Source organism: Natator depressus, chromosome 2, assembly GCF_965152275.1.
Source record: "Natator depressus isolate rNatDep1 chromosome 2, rNatDep2.hap1, whole genome shotgun sequence".
Taxonomy (NCBI): domain Eukaryota; kingdom Metazoa; phylum Chordata; order Testudines; family Cheloniidae; genus Natator; species Natator depressus.
Genome location: NC_134235.1, coordinates 133,767,232 through 133,788,238, shown reverse-complemented (window position 1 = coordinate 133,788,238; position 21,007 = coordinate 133,767,232). Strand labels below are relative to the sequence as shown.

At 41.0% G+C, this 21,007-nt stretch overlaps 1 protein-coding gene across 1 annotated transcript in view; it reads right to left on the bottom strand.

Moving 5' to 3' along the window:
* Window positions 1–21,007, bottom strand: part of DNAH5 (dynein axonemal heavy chain 5) — a 235,436-nt gene that overhangs the window by 118,017 nt on the left and 96,412 nt on the right. The window contains exons 35-42 of the mRNA XM_074945024.1: window positions 19,504–19,676; window positions 17,595–17,773; window positions 17,108–17,295; window positions 16,171–16,365; window positions 13,792–13,926; window positions 12,835–12,942; window positions 3,536–3,689; window positions 838–984 (exon numbers count right to left, since the gene is read on the bottom strand). Coding sequence (XP_074801125.1) covers window positions 838–984; window positions 3,536–3,689; window positions 12,835–12,942; window positions 13,792–13,926; window positions 16,171–16,365; window positions 17,108–17,295; window positions 17,595–17,773; window positions 19,504–19,676 — 1,279 coding nt within the window. The remainder of the gene's footprint in view (window positions 1–837; window positions 985–3,535; window positions 3,690–12,834; window positions 12,943–13,791; window positions 13,927–16,170; window positions 16,366–17,107; window positions 17,296–17,594; window positions 17,774–19,503; window positions 19,677–21,007) is intronic.

The following is a 21,007-nucleotide window of genomic DNA, read 5'->3' as shown; positions in this document are numbered from 1 at the left end:
TTTATCATTCTGATCCAGCTCCCATTGGAGTTTATGGCCATTTTTCCATCTACTTTATTGGGAGTTGGATCGGTCTTTATTTCAACTGTTTTTTGTCTTGCAGAAGCACAATTATCAGTCTTAGATAGGAGCCATTTGCAATATTGTGGAAGTCTTTTTAGGCCAGTTAATCTGTAGATAATACCACCAAATTTCAGCTACAGTAATTTACCTTAAATAATGTCTGATCACTGCTTACAATTTTTTTTATCAATAGAGAAATGACTGCTCAATAGCCAAATACTACCTGACTGTAGTCACGAGTGACCCAGTTTTTGAACTAGAAAATTGAGTAGTCAAGTAAATTAATATACAACAAGTTTATAATATGGGGCTCAATACAAGTCTCCTTTGAAATAAATGAATGTTTCTGACTAAAAATGGATGGTGTGGCCAGGCAACGTTTTTCCTTTGTTTCCTTTACACACTGAAATCCCAAGTGCCTGTGAACATGGGTACACAAACACAGAAAGGAACAGGGTACGTTTTTCAAAGCCATTCCCTTAACGTCCAGCAGCAGGTGCAAAATTACACAAAGGGATACCTCCTCTTTAATCCTATGACCAATCCTTCAAAGAAAGGATTGGGAAAATTAGTGGAATAGAATTTGCCATTTTGCAACCTGAAGATGACACATTCTGAGTAGTGATTATTATCTCTCCGTGCAAGGAGGTCTTACTTTTGAAACCATATTAGTTATTTGCTTGAAAACAGCTTTTTGATTAATGCTTTGGTTGGTTCACTGGTTTGGGGTGATGGGACATGTGGTGTTTTGTTTGTTTTTGTTGTGTGATTTACCTTTCTTGGCTCTCAAAGTTTTCCTCCACAGAGTGGAGAAAATCCCATCTGTCCAGTCATTGGTTGCTACATCAAGGCGACCAAACATCTGAGGTGCTGTGATAGCTTTGGGATTCATTCTCATTTCACGGTGTGGCTGTCCGCAATCTACAAAGGTCAAATCAATCTGTCAACCTTTGGTATTTCAAGCCAAATGTCATGGTACGGCATTACACTAATTTACCACACAAAATTTTATGGTTGTTAGTGGTTTACTACTATCAGAACTGCAAGATTACTTTGAAAATTCATTTCTTCTTGTATATCAAATTGATAATTAGAGCTGTCAAAAATTAACAATAAAGTACTCCTTCCAGGCATGATGTGAAGGAGAAATCCATGCATTGACAAGTAAAGGAGAGCACAACAACATGATGACAAGTATTCAAGGCCTTATTTAAGGTGGTGATTCTTTAAACTACATAGTTCCAATGCCTTTAATTTTCAATGTACTTTTCTATATCTTGTGCTTGGAGTACCACACAGAAACTTTATTCTCTACATTCCCTCATTTTCTGCAATATGTTCTTGCTCATCTCGGACTAACCCAATTAAATTGTAGTTGCATGATTACAGAACTTCTCAAGCAGCCACAGGGAATGCATTCATATCACCAATATCTGACCTTTAAAATCCCTTTATTAATACAAGACTATGTTTCATTTTCCAAAAATGTCTAATGTTTGATCCGCAGTAAAGATGTAACAAAATCTTAGCTATAATAATCCTGAGTAAAGTATAGACAATGGACTTTTAAAAATATGACTTGCATTGCAAGAAGGAAATTTTTCATTTTTAATACCAGTAATGCCCAAAAGTGTAAAATTTTAATGCTGCACAAAAAATTAAGCAGTTTTGCAAATCATGACCTGACAAAACTACTGCAGTATACAGTCATCTGTGGGCATTATTACTTCAGATATTCAGACTGACAGATGTGCTGCACCATCTGTATCTTGGCAATACTCAGTAAAATATTCTGCAGAAACATACCAAAAACTCTAAGAAGGTACCATATTGCCTTTGAGTTCTTTTCTCAGTGAGAGCCAAAATTAAAAGATTAGATTATTTTAATTTTATGCTGGCTTTAACTGAACCAAGATATTGCATGGAAGTGTATTACAGTTTGTCCTCTCTCTTCAAAACTATTCCTTTACACTACATCTTCACAGGCAACTTGGCAAGTCTATCAGGAATCATATAAAACCAATGCTGTGAAGTAGTCAAGTAATAAATAGCCTCACAAAGCCATCTACAGCAACAGATAACTATCAACTGGCATAGAGGAATAAGAAAGAAGATGTTTCACTCTTGAATTAAATTAGTGTTAGGTTATGTTTGTTACTTTTGTGCACACCTTGGATAGTATTTCTGTACCATTACTATTTACATTATGTACTATTAACTGTATGTGCATGCATAAAGTTATCCAGGCATTTATCTACACTATTTACAAGTAGAAATTCACTGCATTTTCAAGAGATGCTTTTGTGAAACTAAGGAACTGAAGACACAATTTGTACGAGTGTTGGTCCTTGGAGGTCAGGTCTGAAATGTAGTGTCCTTAAAACATAAGACTGAGGGTCAGTCCCAAAGGTCTAGTGACAATGCTCTTATTTACCATATCAAAGACCTGGATTTAAAAGTCTTGACTCCAGACAGTTCCTTCCAGGGACAACAAATATGGAGAAAGCTGCAGAAGCAACATGCTTAGTTTTGTAACAGAAGATGGGGGAAAATTGCCTCAAAAAAGATACCTCTCCATCCCAAATATTAAAGTTTTAAATCACAGAATCCAAAAGCCCATCAAACCCTTCTTTTGACTAGAAAGAAGATGGCCAACACATGGAACCCTGAGAGTATGAAATGGGGAGCAAGAAGTGGAAATGGTCATAATTTAGAACTATGGGTATGTCTTCACTATCCACCAGATCGGCGGGCAGTGATCGATCCAGCGGGGATCAATTTATCACATCTAGTCTAGAAGCGATAAATCGACCCCCGAGTGCTCTCCCATTGACTCCTGTACTCCAGCACCACGAGAGGCGCAGTCAGAGTCGACGGGGGAGCAGCAGTCAACTCACTGCAGTGAAGACACCACAGTAAGTCGACCTAAGTATGTCGACGTGTAAGTACACAGTAAGTACGTGTAGACCAGGGCTATGAGAAAATAAGGTAGATTTCTGGAAACAAAGATGAACAACATCTTATGCTGTTAAAAATCCTTGCACTGTGCCTGTTTGATCATCTTCCACAATTATTCCTCATTAAGGGAATCTTCAACATTTCTTCAGCTCTGTCCTTTGAGACAATACACCCACCTACCCACCCTTCCAGCCTTTGTGTTCCTTATTTTGCACATCTCTTAAATGAAAGTCTCTGACGCTCATACTGGTAAGCTGAATGTAATACAAGCACATGAGATCTTCTCCAAGATGTTATCAGTTTTTCCTTCTTAATTTGTTTTAATATTCTGCTTAAAATTTAGAGAATTAATCCTCGTTACTACTCAGTCATGAAGATTTGTGCACTAGGGCACCATACACTGAACTTCATCCTTACAATGATTTATCCCCTTTGGTAAAAGTAAACATTGTAAATTATTTGCAAGAACAACAGAATTGTAAATCTGCTTTACATAACACAAATGGCTCCGTACCTGTCATGGATTTCATCAGAGTGTGGATGCAAGTACTTTTACCTGCCCCACTAGGACCTAAGGCCATCATTCCATGCCTTACTTTCTGCGTTTCATACAGCTGGATAACTTTCAGTTTCCAGGGAGGATGACTAATTAGGCCAGCTTCTTCAACCTGTGGATATTGACATAAATCCAAACTATTGCTTCTTTTATGAATCAGAACAATTCGCTAATCAGATTCAAGGTATATATGCATTACAAGATCCTGATCATATTTAATTTTTTATTACGTTTCAGTACTTCTAAAAGAGCACTGGTTGAAGCCAAGTAACAACAGTTTCTACACTGGATCTCAGTATCCCATCTTCCACAGTGGCCAATGTCATATGATTTGAGGAAAACATACAATTCCAACAACAAATAAGTTTTAATACTGAAGGGGCAAACTTCAATATTGATGCAAAAAATGAATGATAATTTATTCTTATAATGTTAGGTTGTTACAAACTTGCCTGTATCTTTACTGCATTGTAGCAGATACAATTATTTTCATAGACATGATTTTGGAGAATGTGAAAAGCAAATAAAAACATAAGCATGTTAGTTATTTAATTATAGGAAAGGTTCAAGCTAAGGAAATTCTGAGGAAATCTATTTTTTTAATCAACATGACAGGTTCCTTCAGTGTCAAAGAAGAAAAAGTGATGTTTATTACCCTGACTCTGGAATACAAATTTATAGATTATTTTGGTTTAACATCCTATACTATTTTTATACTACATTTTCAAAAATTAAGTTATGATTCATGTTTTGTATAGAACTACAAGTTGAAATGATATAAATGGTAGCTTGTTTAAAAGAATGTGAGGTTATTCTCTGTTCAAGACAAATTATGCCTAGGATATGATTTCAGAGCAATAAAACACGTTAAAAAAAAAAAAGAGGTCTTTTCACCCTCTTCTCTTCATTTCCTCAGTTTAAACCCAGACAAAGGATTTAAGAAGTCTTATTGCCTTTTATAGGCACTCTGAAGTCTCCACTTAGCTTTTAAGAGAACACATACAGATGGGAAGTGCTTTGGTTACTTCTAACCCCATGTTGCAGCTTAAAAAGTGAAAACTTTTGTTTAGTCATTAAATGATTAAAATGGCATAAGCTTTTTTGAGATGTATATTTGTAAATGTGCTACATCTAAATCCAAATAAAAACTTCTTGTTTATGCTCTTACTTGAATAGTAAGATATTTTATGTACAAATATAGCACGGTCAATTTGACACTGTAACTCATTAATGGAAGAAGCCATATGAGTATAAAAATATTTAATTTCATTGGGAAATTAGTTATCTGACAGTCATCATAATGGGACATCCCCAAAGGACGTGGCCCCCTTGCGGACCAAGCACCACATGGATCGATCTCTGGCTAGGTCCTTAAGGTAGTTTGGCAGAATACTTAGTGTGTCCATCACTGGCAATGTTCTTGTGCCATCAAAGCTTTTGGCACCCATAAAATTGCCAGCTGTATAGTGGCATTCCTTGGTGTACACACCTCGGAATTTGTTGGTCTTCAATTCTTCACGCTCTTCAGCCTTCCTCAGTGCCCATGTTTCACTTCCATATAACAGTTGGTATAACTGTGGCTCGATAGATCTGCAGCTTCATAGCAAGTTTGATATCACAACACCCACACAGAGGCAGCTGAAGGACATGAAACATGGTGGCAGCTGCTGCTATACAAGCATCCACATCTTTCGAACTTCCTCCAGCACTGCTTGACACTTACCAAGTATTTGACATTCCTGATGTCCCATCTGGATGTGTTAATATTGAGCTGGTTATAATATGGAGCTGGAGGCTGCTTGATGTTAATGGCCAGGGACTCAGATTTATCCAGATTAACAACCAGGCCAATGTGCACTGCTTTTTGCCTGACCAGATCAACTATCAGCTGCAGCGTTTCCAACTGAGCCAACAATACAATGTCATTACCATATTGGAGATCTCAATGCAGAATGGCGGTCAGCCTGCCAACACTGGCACCTGCTTTCTGAAGCTTATCCACCAACCTATCAATGCCTACCTCATCTGATCCCACAAACTTGCTCAATGCCCTGAACGAAAGGCCTGATGGAAGTCTGTAAAAAGTGCAGCTCACGACTTATTAAATGCAGCCATCTTCTCAAAAAACTCTCTAGATAAGATCTGGTTGACCACATTGAGTATCCCAGCCTTTGCCACAAACTGCATCACTGAATCAAGACATTAACAGAGAGGCAAAAAAACTTGCCCTGGCACTGACTATAGATGCTACATCCAGCCTCATCGCCCTTTTTTGAACACAAGCAGATTAGCTCTCTTCTAGTCAACAGGAATATTAGTGTGCCATATGGTCTGGAGGAACCTATTCAGCCACAGTACAACAATACCCTCTCCTGTCTTTTGCAACTCAGGGATGAGGTTACAAACCTCTGGTGCCTTTCCAAACTTGACTTTATGGACTGTGATGCAGATCTCTCAGCTGAAGGAAGGCAGCTCTACTGTAACATCCTGCCCCTCTTCAAATGGAGAAGGGACTACAGGGGGATGGACAAACAAGGATCATCTTGAAAAGAACTTCCCATTATTGGAACTGATCCAGCAGACTCTGGCTGATGCAGCCACCTCAATATTTAACTTAACAAGTTGGGGTCATGTTCCCTCACAGACACTGTGAATAGAGGGTGCGGAGATTGTGCCTTTCTGCAGCCTGTTCTAAATTAGCTGCCTGAGATGACCACTGGCATTCCTCATCTTTCTTACACAGTGACTTGACAACGTCCCAAAGTACGTCCCATTCAGCCTTTGTTTTTGTTCTTGACAAACATATTTTTGAAGAAGATTGTAGCCTCTCTTTTTTTCTACCTTTGACTGCAGTCAGCATCTCCTCACTGACCTCTGGATAGCATTTGAAGGGCGGGGGATCCAGCACTGAGTTGACATCAGGCAGCACTAACAACTTGATACAACACTATTCCTCATCAGATGCGGGAGGGAGGGAGACTTCGCTCTCTAATGCTTTGATGGCCTTAAGCAGTTCAGAACAGAGAGCTGCCTGATAGCTCAGCTGTAACAAACATTTTTGGTTGACTCTGACCCATTCTGGCCCATTAACCGGCAGTCTTCAAAGTCGGAGGCAACAGAAGCTAATGATGGGTGTTAAGTTCAGCACCTCTGCAAACCCGTACATCCAGGACTATTGACTGCCAGTGACGATTAATGAGGACATCATCAATAATAGTGCTAGTGAAACCAGCTGGGCTGTACTAGGCCTGTTTGTGAATCTTTGAGTGATGGAACAGTAAGTGAGTCATCACTATGGCATTGGCAGCCACAAATTCCAGCAGTTGCTGCCTGTCCTGTTCTTCTGCCCAACACTGAGCTTCCCAAGCATACTTGCCCAAGTGTAATTAAACTTTCCTACTTGTGCACTGAAGTCTCCAAAGATCACTCTGCTACTGAAGGGGAAATGACCACTGAAACCTTACTAAAGGACCATTCTGGTATCCTGCGTGTTGGTGGCAAATGTAAAATTAGTGCCTGGTACGTTCAAACAGTGTCTGAAACTTCTAAAGCCATCCTCATCAAGCAGTTGAAAAACCTGAGCATCAATATCTACACTTTCTAAAGTATCCTGGCCAAGAAGTGGTGAATATAGAGATGGGGGTTATACATTTTTGTTCTTAGGCTTCCCTGACAGGTTGCATCAGAAAGGGGTGGCCTTTGTACTTTCATCCAATGCCTGACCGGTCTGGAAGTATTGGAGGGTGATTAGGGTGACTTATCAGCATCTGATTACTTACTGGCTGTGGGTATCTTACCATCATCAACCACACCACGGCCAACAATGCAGCTGCACATAATTTTTACCAGCATCTGCAGCCACTCCTTAACGAATGCTTGTGCAACTCCTTACCAAACACAAAAAGACAAGAACCCCCTTTCCAAAGATTAAGGTCAATGTCTTCTTTGATGACCCTTCAAGTTTAAAGTCGCTAAGAATATTTTAAGTTTAAAAAACACTAACTTGAAACATGAAAGATCTTTATATAGGAATTAAGAGAGTTGGACTCATTTGAAATAGAATTTCAGCTCCTATTAAGACCTGATGAAACTAAAGTTACCACAGAAAAAGGACTGAATGAAATAAAGTTAAAACTACAACTTTTAAAGACATTCTGAGATTTTCTGCCACTAAGACAAAGGCAATTAGAACCCTGCTGCATATGCATTAGCAGATTGCTTATTTGTGAGCTGAAGATACTAACAAGACCAGCCCACAAACACATTGAGCCAGATGGTGACAGTGGCTGAAAGAAGTGCATTTTCTTCCTCCTGTGAAATTATGAAAGAAGAATGTAAATGTCTCTGAATTCAGAAAGCAAGCGGCATGCTCTGCTCCTATCGTCACAGCACTTATTCTCAGCACTAAACTCAGCTCAAACTGTTCATTTCATCACTGCAAACAATCAAACAGCAACAAGGCAGCAAGAAGAACAAAGCAGTGGCAACATTCCAGGCCAACACTGCCTCTGCAACATGACATGACTAAGACTTCAGTTTCATGGGTGAGATGGAATCTGCAGAAGTGCTACAAAGGGATTAGATTTAAGATTTTCTTGTAATGATTTTACTAAGAAATTGGAATGCTACTATAACATAAGGTACTAACAGCTTCTTCTGTTAAACACCCAATTGTTTAGACTGTGCATTCCTGAAGAGGGGTATGGAACTGCTGGCCTTTCTCCCCCCCTACCCGCTGAAAGGTTTGACACCATACCAGAGTGTTCTTCGGGCCCTTTTTCTTAGGGCTGCAACTTTATTTCTTCTACATAAAACTATTTCAAAACATCAGTCATTCCTTCACCCTAATCTGGGGTCTTCTGCAGGGACCTATCTATTCCCTACGGGTTTCCACTGTACAGGCCAATTGCCTGAGAATCATACGCTGTTCCCGGACCTACTACAGTGACCAGTCTGCTCCACAGTCTCCTGCAGGAGCCTTCCAGTTCTCTGCAGCTCTCCCTCTGTCTGGCCTACTTGTTGACTTTTATAATCACCTGATCTCTAGCTGATCCGTTTCAGCTGGAAGGTGAGGCTGGGCCCAACTTCCATGAAAGAGCCAGCCATTCTGTGATGTAGAGACTTATGGTCATCTTGGTAAACAGAAATAGTGGGATTTAATTTGAATTTAAGATTTTTAATATTCATTAATTTGCCTGTCTCAGGATGGCTCCTTGGGATGGTTTCTTTTAAGTCACTGAGTCAAAAACTCTTCAGTTTCTTAAGACATAGCTACATCTACACTATGAGCTAGGGGTGAGAGTCTCCTGCTCATGGACACATACCCCATTAGCTCTCATGGAGAGAGTATGAGTATAAATAGCATTGTAGCTACAGCTGAGGTGAGCCGTGCTGAGTACATACCCACTGTTTTCAGGGGTGTTATATGCTACATAGCTCAGCCATGCCTCCACTGCCTCTATCAGTGCTACCTTGGCTACATTGCTATTTATACTCATGCTAGCTTGAGGAAAGCTAATGTGAGTATGTCTACGTGAGCAAGGGAAATCATGCCCCTAGCAGGTAGTGTAGATGTAACCTTAGTAACGATGACTTCTCTCTGCCCATTCATGAACTGCCCAACTATAACCCGTTTTAGTAATCTATGATACACTGAGACTGGACTCATTACTGAGTTGGGGAATAATGTACTTCGGTTTTTGTTTACCTAGAGGAGAGCATTCTCACCAGGGTAGACTCTCACCAGTCTCAGAAGGTGTAACCTCTGTTGATATATCTCTACAGAGAAATGTGCAGAAGAGATTGTATCTGAAGTACCCATTGTTTATTTTTCCTGTTCTATTTGTTTTGTTGTATTGTTATTTTTCTCTTGAATCATACAATAATCAGTTAGCTGTGATTATTTGTCTTTAATCATGGTGTCCCCGAGAGCGTTACAAAAAAAACCAAACCACCCTGTGATTAAATAATGGCAGTCACATCCCCAAACTGGCATTTATAAAGACAGTTATAAGATCTGGCCTACCCTCTCTTGTTTCACTAAACTACAATTTTTTAGAGTGATAGCCGTGTTAGTCTGTATCAGCAAAAAGAACAAGGAGTACTTGTGGCACCTTAGAAACTAACAAATTTATTTGGGTATAAGCTTGCATTGGCTAAAACCCACTCCATCAGATGCATGCAGTGGAAAATACAGTAGGAAGACATATATGTATACACAGAGAACATGAAAAATGGGGGTTGCCGTATCAACTCTAACGAGACTAATCAATTAAGGTGAGCTATTATCAGCAGGAGGAAAAAAAACTTTTGTAGCGATAATCAGGATGGCCCATTTCAAACAGTTGACAAGAAGGTGTGAGTAACAGTAAGGGAAAAATAGTTTTTACTTTGTGTAATGACCCATCCACTCCCAGTCTTTATTCAAGCCTAATTTAATGCTGTCTAGTTTGCAAATTAATTCCAGTTCTGCAGTTTCTCATTGGAGTCTGTTTCTGAAGTTTTTTTGTTGAAGAATTGCAACTTTTAGGTCTGAAATTGAGTGCCCAGGGAGGTTCAAGTGTTCTCCGACTGGTTTTTGAATGTTATAATTCTTGACGTCTGATCTGTGTCCATTTATTCTTTTGCATAGAGACTGTCCGGTTTGGCCAATGTACATTGCAGAGGGGCATTGCTGGCACATGATGGCATATATCACATTGGTCGATGTCCAGATGAATGAGCCCCTGATGGTGTGGCTGATGTGATTAGGTCCTATGATGGTGTCCCTTGAACAGATATGTGGACAGAGTTGGCAACGGGCTTTGTTGCAAGGATAGGTTCGTGGGTTAGTGTTTTTGTTTTGTGGTGTGTGGTTGCTGGTGAATATTTGCTTCAGGTTGGGGGGCTGTCTGTAAGCGAGGACTGGACTGTCTCCCAAGATCTGTGAGAGTGAGGGATCGTCCTTCAGGATAGGTTGTAGTTCCTTGATGATGCACTGGAGAGGTTTTAGTTGGGGGCTGAAGGTGACGGCTTGTGGCGTTCTGTTACTTTCTTTGTTGGGCGTGTCCTGTAGTAGGTGACTTCTGGGTACTCTTCTGGCTCTGTCAATCTGTTTCTTCACTTCAGCAGGTGGGTATTTGTAGTTTTAAGAACACTTGATAGAGATCTTGTAGGTGTTTGTCTCTCTCTGAGGGATTGAAGCAAATGTCGTTGTATTTTAGAGCTTGGCTGTAGACAATGGATTGTGTGGCGTGGTCTGGATGAAAGCTGGAGGCATGTAGGTAAATATAGCAGTCAGTAGGTTTCCGGTATAGGGTGGTGTTTATGTGACCACCGCTTATTAGCACTGTAGCGTCCAGGAAGTGTTACTCACACCTCGTTGTCAACTGTTTGAAATGGGCCATCCTGATTATCACTAGAAAAGTTTTTTTTCTTCTGCTGATAATAGCCCACCTTAATTGATTAGTCTCGTTAGAGTTGGTATGGCAACCCCCATTTTTCATGTTCTCTGTGTATCCATATATATCTTCCTACTGTATTTTCCACTGCATGCATCTGATGAAGTGGATTTTAGCCCACAAAAGCTTATGCCCAAATAAATTTGTTAGTCTCTAAGTGCCACAGGTACTCCTAGTTCTTTTTACAATTTTTTAGTAATTTCAGGGATAAAAGTACTTGGCTCTCAACCGCTTGAAACACCCTTTTCTACCCCACCATACCAGAACTTGGGAGGAAGGGCATTTTCCCTTTGACATGAGCTTGTGATTAGTTTTTGCCCTGAAAAGACACTTAGCATTTTAATATCATGCAAGAATCTCAAAGTCTAAGATATTTAAGCTTCAAACACACCTCAGAAATAAGTATTATATCCATTTACGGACAAGTAAGCTGAGAAAGAGAGGGGTTAAGTGATTTTCCCTGTGTCACAACCAACTAGTAAAAAGCTCATGTTAAGAAAACAGGACTTTAGTCTCCTTGTCCTCTGATCTATCCATTGGAAAACTCAGCCTTTCTGAAGCAAAACAATCAGAGCCCTTGGAATTATTTATCATAGAATATCAGGGTTGGAAGGGACCTCAGGAGGTCATCTAGTCCAACCCCCGGCTTAAAGCTAAACTAAATCATCCCAGCCAGGGCTTTGTCAAGCCTGACCTTAAAAACCTCTAAGGAAGGAGATTCCACCACCTCCCTAAGTAACCCATTTCAGTGCTTCACCACCCTCCTAGGGAAAAACTTTTTCCTAATATCCAACCTAAATCCACTGCAATTTGAGACCATTGTCCTTGTTCTTTCATCTGCTACCACTGAGAACAGTCTAGATCCATCCTCTTTGGAACCCCCTTTCAGGTAGTTGAAAGCAGCTATCAAATCCCCCCTCATTCTTCTCTTCTGCAGCCTAAATAATCCCAGTCTTATCTTAGCCAAAGATTCTCATTTATGCAAGCTTATGTTCTGTTTTAAACTCAGGCTGTTTGGCAAAAGTATCTGATGATTTTCTGTTTCACAAGTTTTATTACACATTGTAAAATAGTTCCGCTTACCCACTGTATGAACAGCATGTGTTTATTTCACTGAATGCTCTCTTGTTTGCGTATTATGGGAGGGCTCAATTGACCTTTATACTCTCATATGCATGTATCAAATATAACTAGGTGAGCATAGCTAAGTATTTAAATTGGTAAAGAAAATGTACTTCTCATGCACAATGTAGTATTTTAGATGGATAGTCAGGAAATTTTGACAAATAACAGCTGAGAAAAGAAGCTGAGGACTAGTTACAGCATTGGGCCCAAATTCAACATGGCTATTCATTTGGATTTATACTACTCAGGGAAGTTCTTATTGATGACTGCATATATGACAAGTGGGAGGGTTTTGAGTTATCTGAGAGAGGTGAAACATCTGAAAATGTCCGCTAGAGAAAAATATTCTTCACATACTCAGGTGTTTTATTTTTTAAACTAACTTTCCACAGCAATTCACTTCTGGGCTGAGAACAAGGATGACAAATGTCAGCCTCCGAAGAGTTACTTTATAGGTCATTGAAATTAGCATTCATGAATTTAAGTGACATTACTATAGATTCACTAGCATGTTACTATCCAATATTTATTTTTCACTCAGTAAACTTATTCTTCCTGTATGGAATTTATTCATTTTCAAAAGGGTTTGATTATACTAATGTATTACTCTGTTTATACTCTGCACACAATCACGTTCTCCTGCTCCTTTTGTCAAGCTGGGAAAATACCATGCATCAAAAGATGCATTATTACCTGTTTGTTGATGGCGGCTTCTAGTTCTGGATAGCCTGCTTTGTCAAGCTGTATACTTGGAAACAGGTCTTCAATCAGACTCAGGAACAAGGGTTCATCTTCATCAATCTAACAAAAATTAGAAAACCATGAGGAAAATATGACAAATGCAATCTAGCATAACCAATGGTGCTTTAAGGTCAAATTCTGCACTATACCATGGGCCTAGAAATCACTGAAAAGACAGAAGTAATCCAATTAGATTTCCAGGTGTGTGGGATGATGCAGAGAGAAGAATCCAGATATACTGGAGACGGAAGAAGTGAAATTGCAAGTAGGCCTAATGGCCATAAGTTACTGTTAACAGAAAACCAAAACACGCCCTATGATTTTAGTCATATATAAAAGTACAGATTGTAGTGATATTATAAATGACTGATAGGCCTTTACTAGAATCTGGATAGACACAGAGAAGCAGACAATTAACACAAGGGTGCAAGTCTGTGGCATGGTAATTGTAATACAGTTTGTCAGTGACAGAGTAAGGAAATGATGGAGAGAAATTAGAAGGAAATCAAAATTATTCCGTTTTGAACACTTTGCTTTTGAAATAGTGGTTGGACCTCAATATGGCACCACACCCAGTTTGAGTTAAGAACTGGACAGAAGACTACAACTCAAGTGTGGAGAAGCATAGCTGGGTACCATTCCTAGAAGCAGTAGCTGAAACCATGGGAATGAAGAGGTTGCCTACAAAGGCAGAAGAGCCAAGGCAAAACCCTGAATGATGCCAACAAGAGGATGTAGCATTTCTGAACCACTGTTCAGAAAGGTATCTGAACAACCAGATCACACAGAGCCACATCCAATCTTAAAGCAGTCCTCTTGACTGTCAGCTTATACATTGGTTTATCAAATAAGAAAGTTAGATGTTTGACTTAAAGACAATTATACAACATTTAGAGCTACATGACTTACCAGTTTAGAAAGGTTCATATCTCTCAGAACACGCATGACAATAGTAGATTCTGTATCAGTGGGGTTTGCTCTTTTTGCTGCCCCCAGCGTACGCAGCACTGACAATATATTCCTCAAACCAAAGTCATAATGCACCTAAGAGGTGTGATAAGTTTGAAAAATTAAACAATCCACCTTTCTTAAAAAAAAAAGATTCACAGCAAATGTAACAAAGCTGGGGGGACCTCTACTGTATAAATCCACCTGACATCCAACATACAGATTGCCTTTTGACTGCGTGGTCTTGCACAAGTTACCTCACCTCTGTGTTGCAGTTTGCCCATCTGTTAAATGGGGATTATGATATTTACCCACCTCTGTAAAGCACAGATCTATGAATGAGAAGCTCAATTTAAGTGCTAAATTTTATCAAATGAATCTCCCAAGAGGCTGTTTTTCTTGCTCTCTTAGAGCATGAGTGCCATGTAGAAGGGTTAAGGTTCATGGCAGTAGCAAACTAAGTTTAACAGCAATAGACACTCGGTCAGAACCTGAAGTACTGTAGCAGTAATAGTATTCATAGGACACCTCAGTGGAGGGGTAAAGTTATGTATTTTCTTTGTCTTGTTCTTTTATATTAAAAGTACACTTTCACTTAATGGTAATGAAGGCCAAGATTCCTGTTTAGTTTGACCATTTTGAAATTAAGAGTAGTAGTATTTATATTAGTTTACACCACTGTTGTGGGCTAGGAGACCAGTCCATTTAGGTACAAAAAAGGTCACTCTCCCATTACCCTAATTTGATTTATGAACATAAATTAAAAAGACATCCACCTCATGTACATATGCTAGTAAGCAAACAATCGGATTTGTTCAGGATGCAAGTCAGGGAACAATTTCACTCGGTATTTAAAAACTCATTCATGGCAAAGATGTACAGCATAGTGGGGCAGTTACCCCGCTCCTAGAGAAAAGGCTAGGCTGATTGGGGAAGCAGCCACAGCTGGGGCCATGCCCCAATCAGGCCACACCTGGCCTTGTTATAAGTGCTCAGGGAGGAGCTGGGTCAGTCTCTCTCTAGCTCTGGAGAGAGAAGGACCTGGCTGCCTGGGAGAGAAGGGTACCTGAGGTAGAATAGTGATGGGGAAAGGCAAGAGACGCTGGGGAGCTCCAGCCTGGTAACTCCCCAGGCTGCAGGCCTTGTGCAAGGGCTAAAGAAGGTACTGGGGCTGCAGAGGTACAGTTCGGGGTTAGGCAGAGGCAGCTGGTCCAAACCCCCCTTGCCGATGATGAGTGGCCTTTACAGACTGCAGTTTGCCCCAGTGAGAGGGGGCTAGATGACAACTGGCAGTAGCCACTGAGGCAAGGTGGGTGTAGAGGGTTGGGGGTTCCCCTGGGAGGGGAGACCCAGCGCATGGGGGTACTGCAGGGGGCAGGACCCTAGGATAAGGGGTATCAGGGTCTGGGAGGGACACAGGGCCTGGGGCAGACGAGACCAGCAGAGGGCGCTCTAGAGGTTGAAGAGCTAATTCCCAAGACAACCAGCAGGAGGTGCTGCACTGGCGAGTCTCGCTTCGCTACATACAGTATGAACCACAATGAGTAAATTAAGTATTTTTTCTCCATGATTTAGGTGGCAAAAGTTCCTCCATGAGGATGCCATGAGGTCTTTCGTCAAGGCCAGCTACCAAAACCCTTCCAGTGTTCTGGGGGGAAGGGAGACTATATAGAGTCCCCTTCACAGTTCATCTACAGAAGTGCTTTAAGGTAGGATCCATGAGGCCTGAGGAAGGACCCTTACTTCACACAAGTTTGCTATCTACGTGGAGAGGAGGCCAGTGTTTTCTGGGATCCCCATGGAGTACAAAATCAATGAGGTAGCATTTGAAGGATAGAGGCATGAGTGCCTTGAACACTTTTGCAGGAGGTGTTTTTGTTTGTTATGGGGCCTTTTTGGGGAAAGCATGGACTGACTGAGTTTACTTTTATTTTTAAAAAGGCATCCTTCGATACATGGTGGGCACTTAAAAGAAGAATTCCTGAACATACAACACTAAATTAGGAAGCATAAAATAAACTAGATCCTTGAACTATTGCTTTACAGAGCAAGCATTTGCGAACATATAAACCCCAATTAGTCTTAATCTGCCTCTGCTCATTAGAGCCACATTTGAATCATAAATGGGGCATGGCTCAGTATTACATCTTTGCACAGAAAGCAGTAAACCCAGAATAGAAGGTAAAACCTCATGGAAAACAGAGAGCACCAACACCAACAAAATTGGGTTTTGTTTGTGTTGATGAACACCGATCAGCCCCCACTTCTCTGCTCTGTGACTCTCCAGTCTTAAACATTAGATTAAAAATCTTTTGAAAGGTAGTTTTCTGGCAGCTTCACCTGCTTAGATAGCTGCTCCTCACACAGCTTGTACAGAGTGAAGAATTTCCTTGCCAGTACAATGTTATCTATGAATCCACAGCTAGCCAGCTTGACACGAATTATTATCTGACGATCAGGAACCATCATGGCCACTAAACGGAAGTTTATCTTCAAGTTTTCAGGCAATTCTTGTCGCCCAGCATATCCTGGGTTCTGATTATGAGGAAAGAGTTTGTAGTTGACTTCATTAAATGTAACAAGATAAATAAGCAAAGATAATTCTACAGAAGTTAGACCAAAATATTAACTATTATTAAAGTATTTGTGACAAACTCTACACAGGATTTTTGATGTACTACCAGAGTTTGGCTTTAATACATGTTTGCACTCTGAAGTACCCACAGACATGACTGAAAATGCACATATGGAGTCATGTATGATTACTGACTACTTTTCCTTAGTACTTCTTATTCCCTTTAGCATTGCATAGCTAACACAGTTAAACAGGTAAGAGCTGGATTTTATTTCTTCTTGTGCATCAGAATTATTTACCCAGTTTTAATCAGCTACACTTGTGCCAACCTGTTCAAGGTAATCTTATCGCACAGGTATCAGAGGGTATAATTTGGCTGGCAACACACAGATTATAGGTCACAAGAATAAATATCACTAGTTGACTTTCAAATCCCAGGTTGAGTCTGAATGGGTAGTTACTAGTAGAAATAGGTTTACCCGTGAAATGTACACATTTGATCTGGAATAATTGAAACTCAACCCTGTAAATCAGCTTTATAACAAGGATTACTTCTCAGACTGGAAATTAGTTTTAGGAGACTAGTGATTTCAGCACCGGGGGCGGGGGGGGGCGGTTAGTAAATACAGTAAAAGTACCAAACTGTAAGCAGTGACACTGTGGTATTATCACTGAAATCTCATACCCCCTCAGAGTACCTACCATAGTAAGAAATATTCCAAATTCAGGGTTCATTTCCACATTATCTCCATCAGTAAATAGAAAGTTCTTTTTACGCTCCTTCTTACATGTTAACACAATTGCAATTTGCTGTGCAGCTACTGATAATACAGGTAAGTCGATACGGTTAAATTCATCAAAGCAGCCCCAGGAGCCAGACTGAGCAAGACCTTGAACAGAAAGAAACCTCTGAACAGTCTAATGGAAAGCTCAAATTTCCTTTTAAAAAAGTCACCACAAAACCTAGTCAGAAAGGTTTCTGTTGAGCCATATCCTTTTAATAGGAAAACTACTACTATTAATAAAAGGAACCTTTATCTTGTCTTTGAAGCTGGTCTACATGAGAAACTGTTATTGTAGAATACTGACTGCTAATGTAAACGGTAGACCATAACGGTTGGGTATGTACTAGATTTTTTTTTACAAAGGGGTGTCTCAATTTGGGACTTCTAAGTATGGGAATTCTCACCTTTGAAGATTCTTCCTAGTCCTCTGAAATCCATCTGGTCTGAACAGTTGAAGACCACTACATATTTACCAAGGCATCTCCCCATATCTTTAGTAGTTTCAGTTTTGCCTGTCCCTGCAGGTCCAGCAGGTGCTCCACCCATGTTCATTCCCAGGGCCTGGGCCAAGGTGATGTAACATCTACACGGAAACAGACTGTTATTAGGTATCTGCATTGTTCAGGTACCCATGTCTGCTTGATGGCCTAATTGAAAAATGCATCAGTGTGATTTGAAGCCCAGTTCCAGCACAAGGAAAGCCCTCAGTTAACAAGCTTCCTTAGCATTTCTGCTGTGGGAGAGAGATCCTCCAATTTATTTGAGGAGAAATACTCCACATCAGCAGTCTTTGGTGCTTTTTACTGGCCATTTCAGAGCCACCTTATCACCTCAGCCTGTGCACAGTAGGAGAGAAGGCTGAGGGGGATGTCTGTTGGTAAGTGGAAGCTCATGAGGAAGGAATAGACAACAGCTCCAGAACACCAGCTTCAACAATTTTACCTTGTTTAATTGCTCAAATTACTTTAGCTGGAGTGGCTCACAAAGTAGGTAATATGTACAGTGAAGCAAAATCCTGTATTCACCTCTAGGACAGTGAGAGGTCCATCTTTCACTCTTACGAGCCTATGACAGGGCAAACTACTGCCCGCAGGCCGGATCCAGCCTGTCAGGGCTTTCAATCTGGCCCACGGGTTTCCCAGCCCAGTGGCACTCCCGGAAGCCATGTCCCGATGGCTCCTGGGGGAGGGAGGCCAGAGGGCTCCATGCGCTGTCCTCACCTGCAGGCACTGCCCCCTGCAGCTCCCATTGGCCGGGAACAGGGAACTGTGGCCAATGGCAGCTTCGGGGGTGGTACCCACAGGGAGGGCAGCATGTGGCAGAGCCTCCTGCCCCACCCCACTCCCAGGAGCCACAGACGGACATGCTGGCCACTTCCAGGAGTGGCGCAGAGCCAGAGCAGGCAGGGAGCCTGCCTTAGCCCCGCTGCACACCACTGCCACCCCGGAGCTGCTCAAGGTAAGCGGCGCTGACCCAGAGCCCGCATCCCGAACCCCTCCTGCACCCCAGCCCCCTGCCCTGAGCCCCCTGCCGCAGCCCTCTTGCACCCCAACCCCTTGCCCTGAGCCCCTTCTTGTGCACCACACCCCCCACACCCCACACTCCCTCCTACACCCCAACCCCCTGCCCCAGCCCTACATTCATGGCCCTGCATACAATTTCCCCATGCAGATGTGACCCTCAGGCCAAAAAGTTTGTCCACCCCTGGTCTATGATGTGATCTGATGCAAATTCAGATTCAATGAAATTGGCCCTATAACAAGGTCAGATGAAGAACTTACAGATGCTTGAGACAGCAAAAAATAGAGAAGTTCATATTGGTTATTTTGGGTTCATCAAGGTTCATCCTGTCATCAGTCATGCAGGTGGAGCCCCTACTTCCAAGCAGATCCACACTGACTTCAGCTCTCAGATTTTATTGCACAAAAAGAACTTAAGTTTGTGGCTAAATCTGATCAGCATTCATGGGCATTTTCATGTGGAATTTAACTCAATTATTTTTTTTTCAAACTGTATTACTTATGTTAACTTTCCTCTAAATAACATAGCTGTTTTATGTCACACATCAGCCAACATAAAGACTAACACGGCATATAGAAGTAATCATGGATTTCTGAACGTTATTACATATTGTAAAGGAAAAGAACAAAAATTATGCTTTGATTCCCAGGTCATGCAAACCCACTGAATGTAAGACTGAACAGGACATAAATCAGAACAGAATTTGGCCCCAAATAAGCAAAACTTTGAGACAATCCTTGTGGCGAGAAGCCAAAAATGATAAACATTGGGTAAGTAATCAAACTTTGTTACCGGTCAGTGAGAGGAGTTATGACAAGCCTGTCAGTACAGCCTAAGAATTCATTCTGGTAGGTAAAACCCACATCAGTGATGTTAATCATCATCTTGTCAGAGTCTTCTTTGAAGTAAAATCTACATTGTTTCAACCACTCAAAGTCTGTAGGGCTCTTGACGTGCATACGGCACTAGGAAAATAAAAAAAAATCCTCAACAGAGCTAACTGATTAAAATAGGCATTTTGCATTTATATACCACATTATGTTAGTAGATCTCCAAGAGCCAGATTAGAGCACCACTAGAAATTCAGTCCATTCAGCAGTGAACTGCAGCAGCTAGCAACATTACACACACTTGCTGTGTAATGGGGGCAGAATTTTTGGCCAAAGTTTTTTTGGAGTGGCACCATGGAATCTAGTGACCATATAAAGTCATTAGAACCTGACTTTATGATATTTTCCAAAAGACCTAAACACAGCTAAACAGCACGGAATTCTGTCTTGGAAAGATGGAGGACTCATTCAGTCCAGCTACCATTTGATTATATGATTTTTAGGAATCTAAGAACCTGATCCTCTACTGCCTTCCAGCTTGGAGGCTCACACCTATGCAAAGAGCATGTAAAATGCCACCAGATCAGAAAGAGGGAGGGAATACAGAACAATTTCAAGAAATGAGGTAGGACTTAGAACAAGAGTGTTTTGCATGTGGGTGCTACAGCGTTCAGATACAGTAAAAATGGTAACAGAGAAGTGATTAAAAAAGGAAAGCTGTCATGTAAAGATGAGACTTTTGGGGGATTCTCTCCCAAACTATCCCTTATCTAAAATGTACTTATTTTTATTCCTAAATAGGAAAGGATGGTGGAAGTAGAGAAAGGTGGGTCTTGACTGGCTAAAGGGGAGAGGAAAGGGTAGCCACATCCTTCTTTCTCAAGATCCCCAAAAGCAACAGAGTAATATAAGCCCCTGAAGGTGTCTTCAGACTTTGAAAATCTGAGCCCACTTTGGGTGGTAACTTATGTACAGTTGGCAAGTTCTCTCATGATCTCCTGAAGGTTTGAAAAAAAAAAATCTCCAGGTTTCTTTCCAGAACAAGCAGTTTTGTTTTCCTTTTACAATATCTGTTTCATTCTGGATTACCATGGATGCAGCAGATGAGAGGTGCAATTTATTAATCTTACAACCAACATGAGCTGATATTTCGACAGAACTATTATCTATATTGTAGAGATATGCATACATCTCAGAATTACAAGGGTTGGCTGGATTTGTGTGTGTGGCACATCCAGAGAGCCCCTAAAGGATGTGCTTCCTCCCTAAGGGGAAGTAACCCTGAAAGGTCAGAGGAGGAGGTGTTTCCTGCCTGTGGAAAAATGGAAGGGTTTTGTGAGAGCAAGCATCAGGAGGGGAATTGCCTTTGTTCTCTTTATGTTCTGTTGTTACTTAGCTTGTGCCTGTGTCATCATTCCACTGCCTGCTTGTGCTACCTCACCAAGAAAGAAAGCACAAAGTCACAC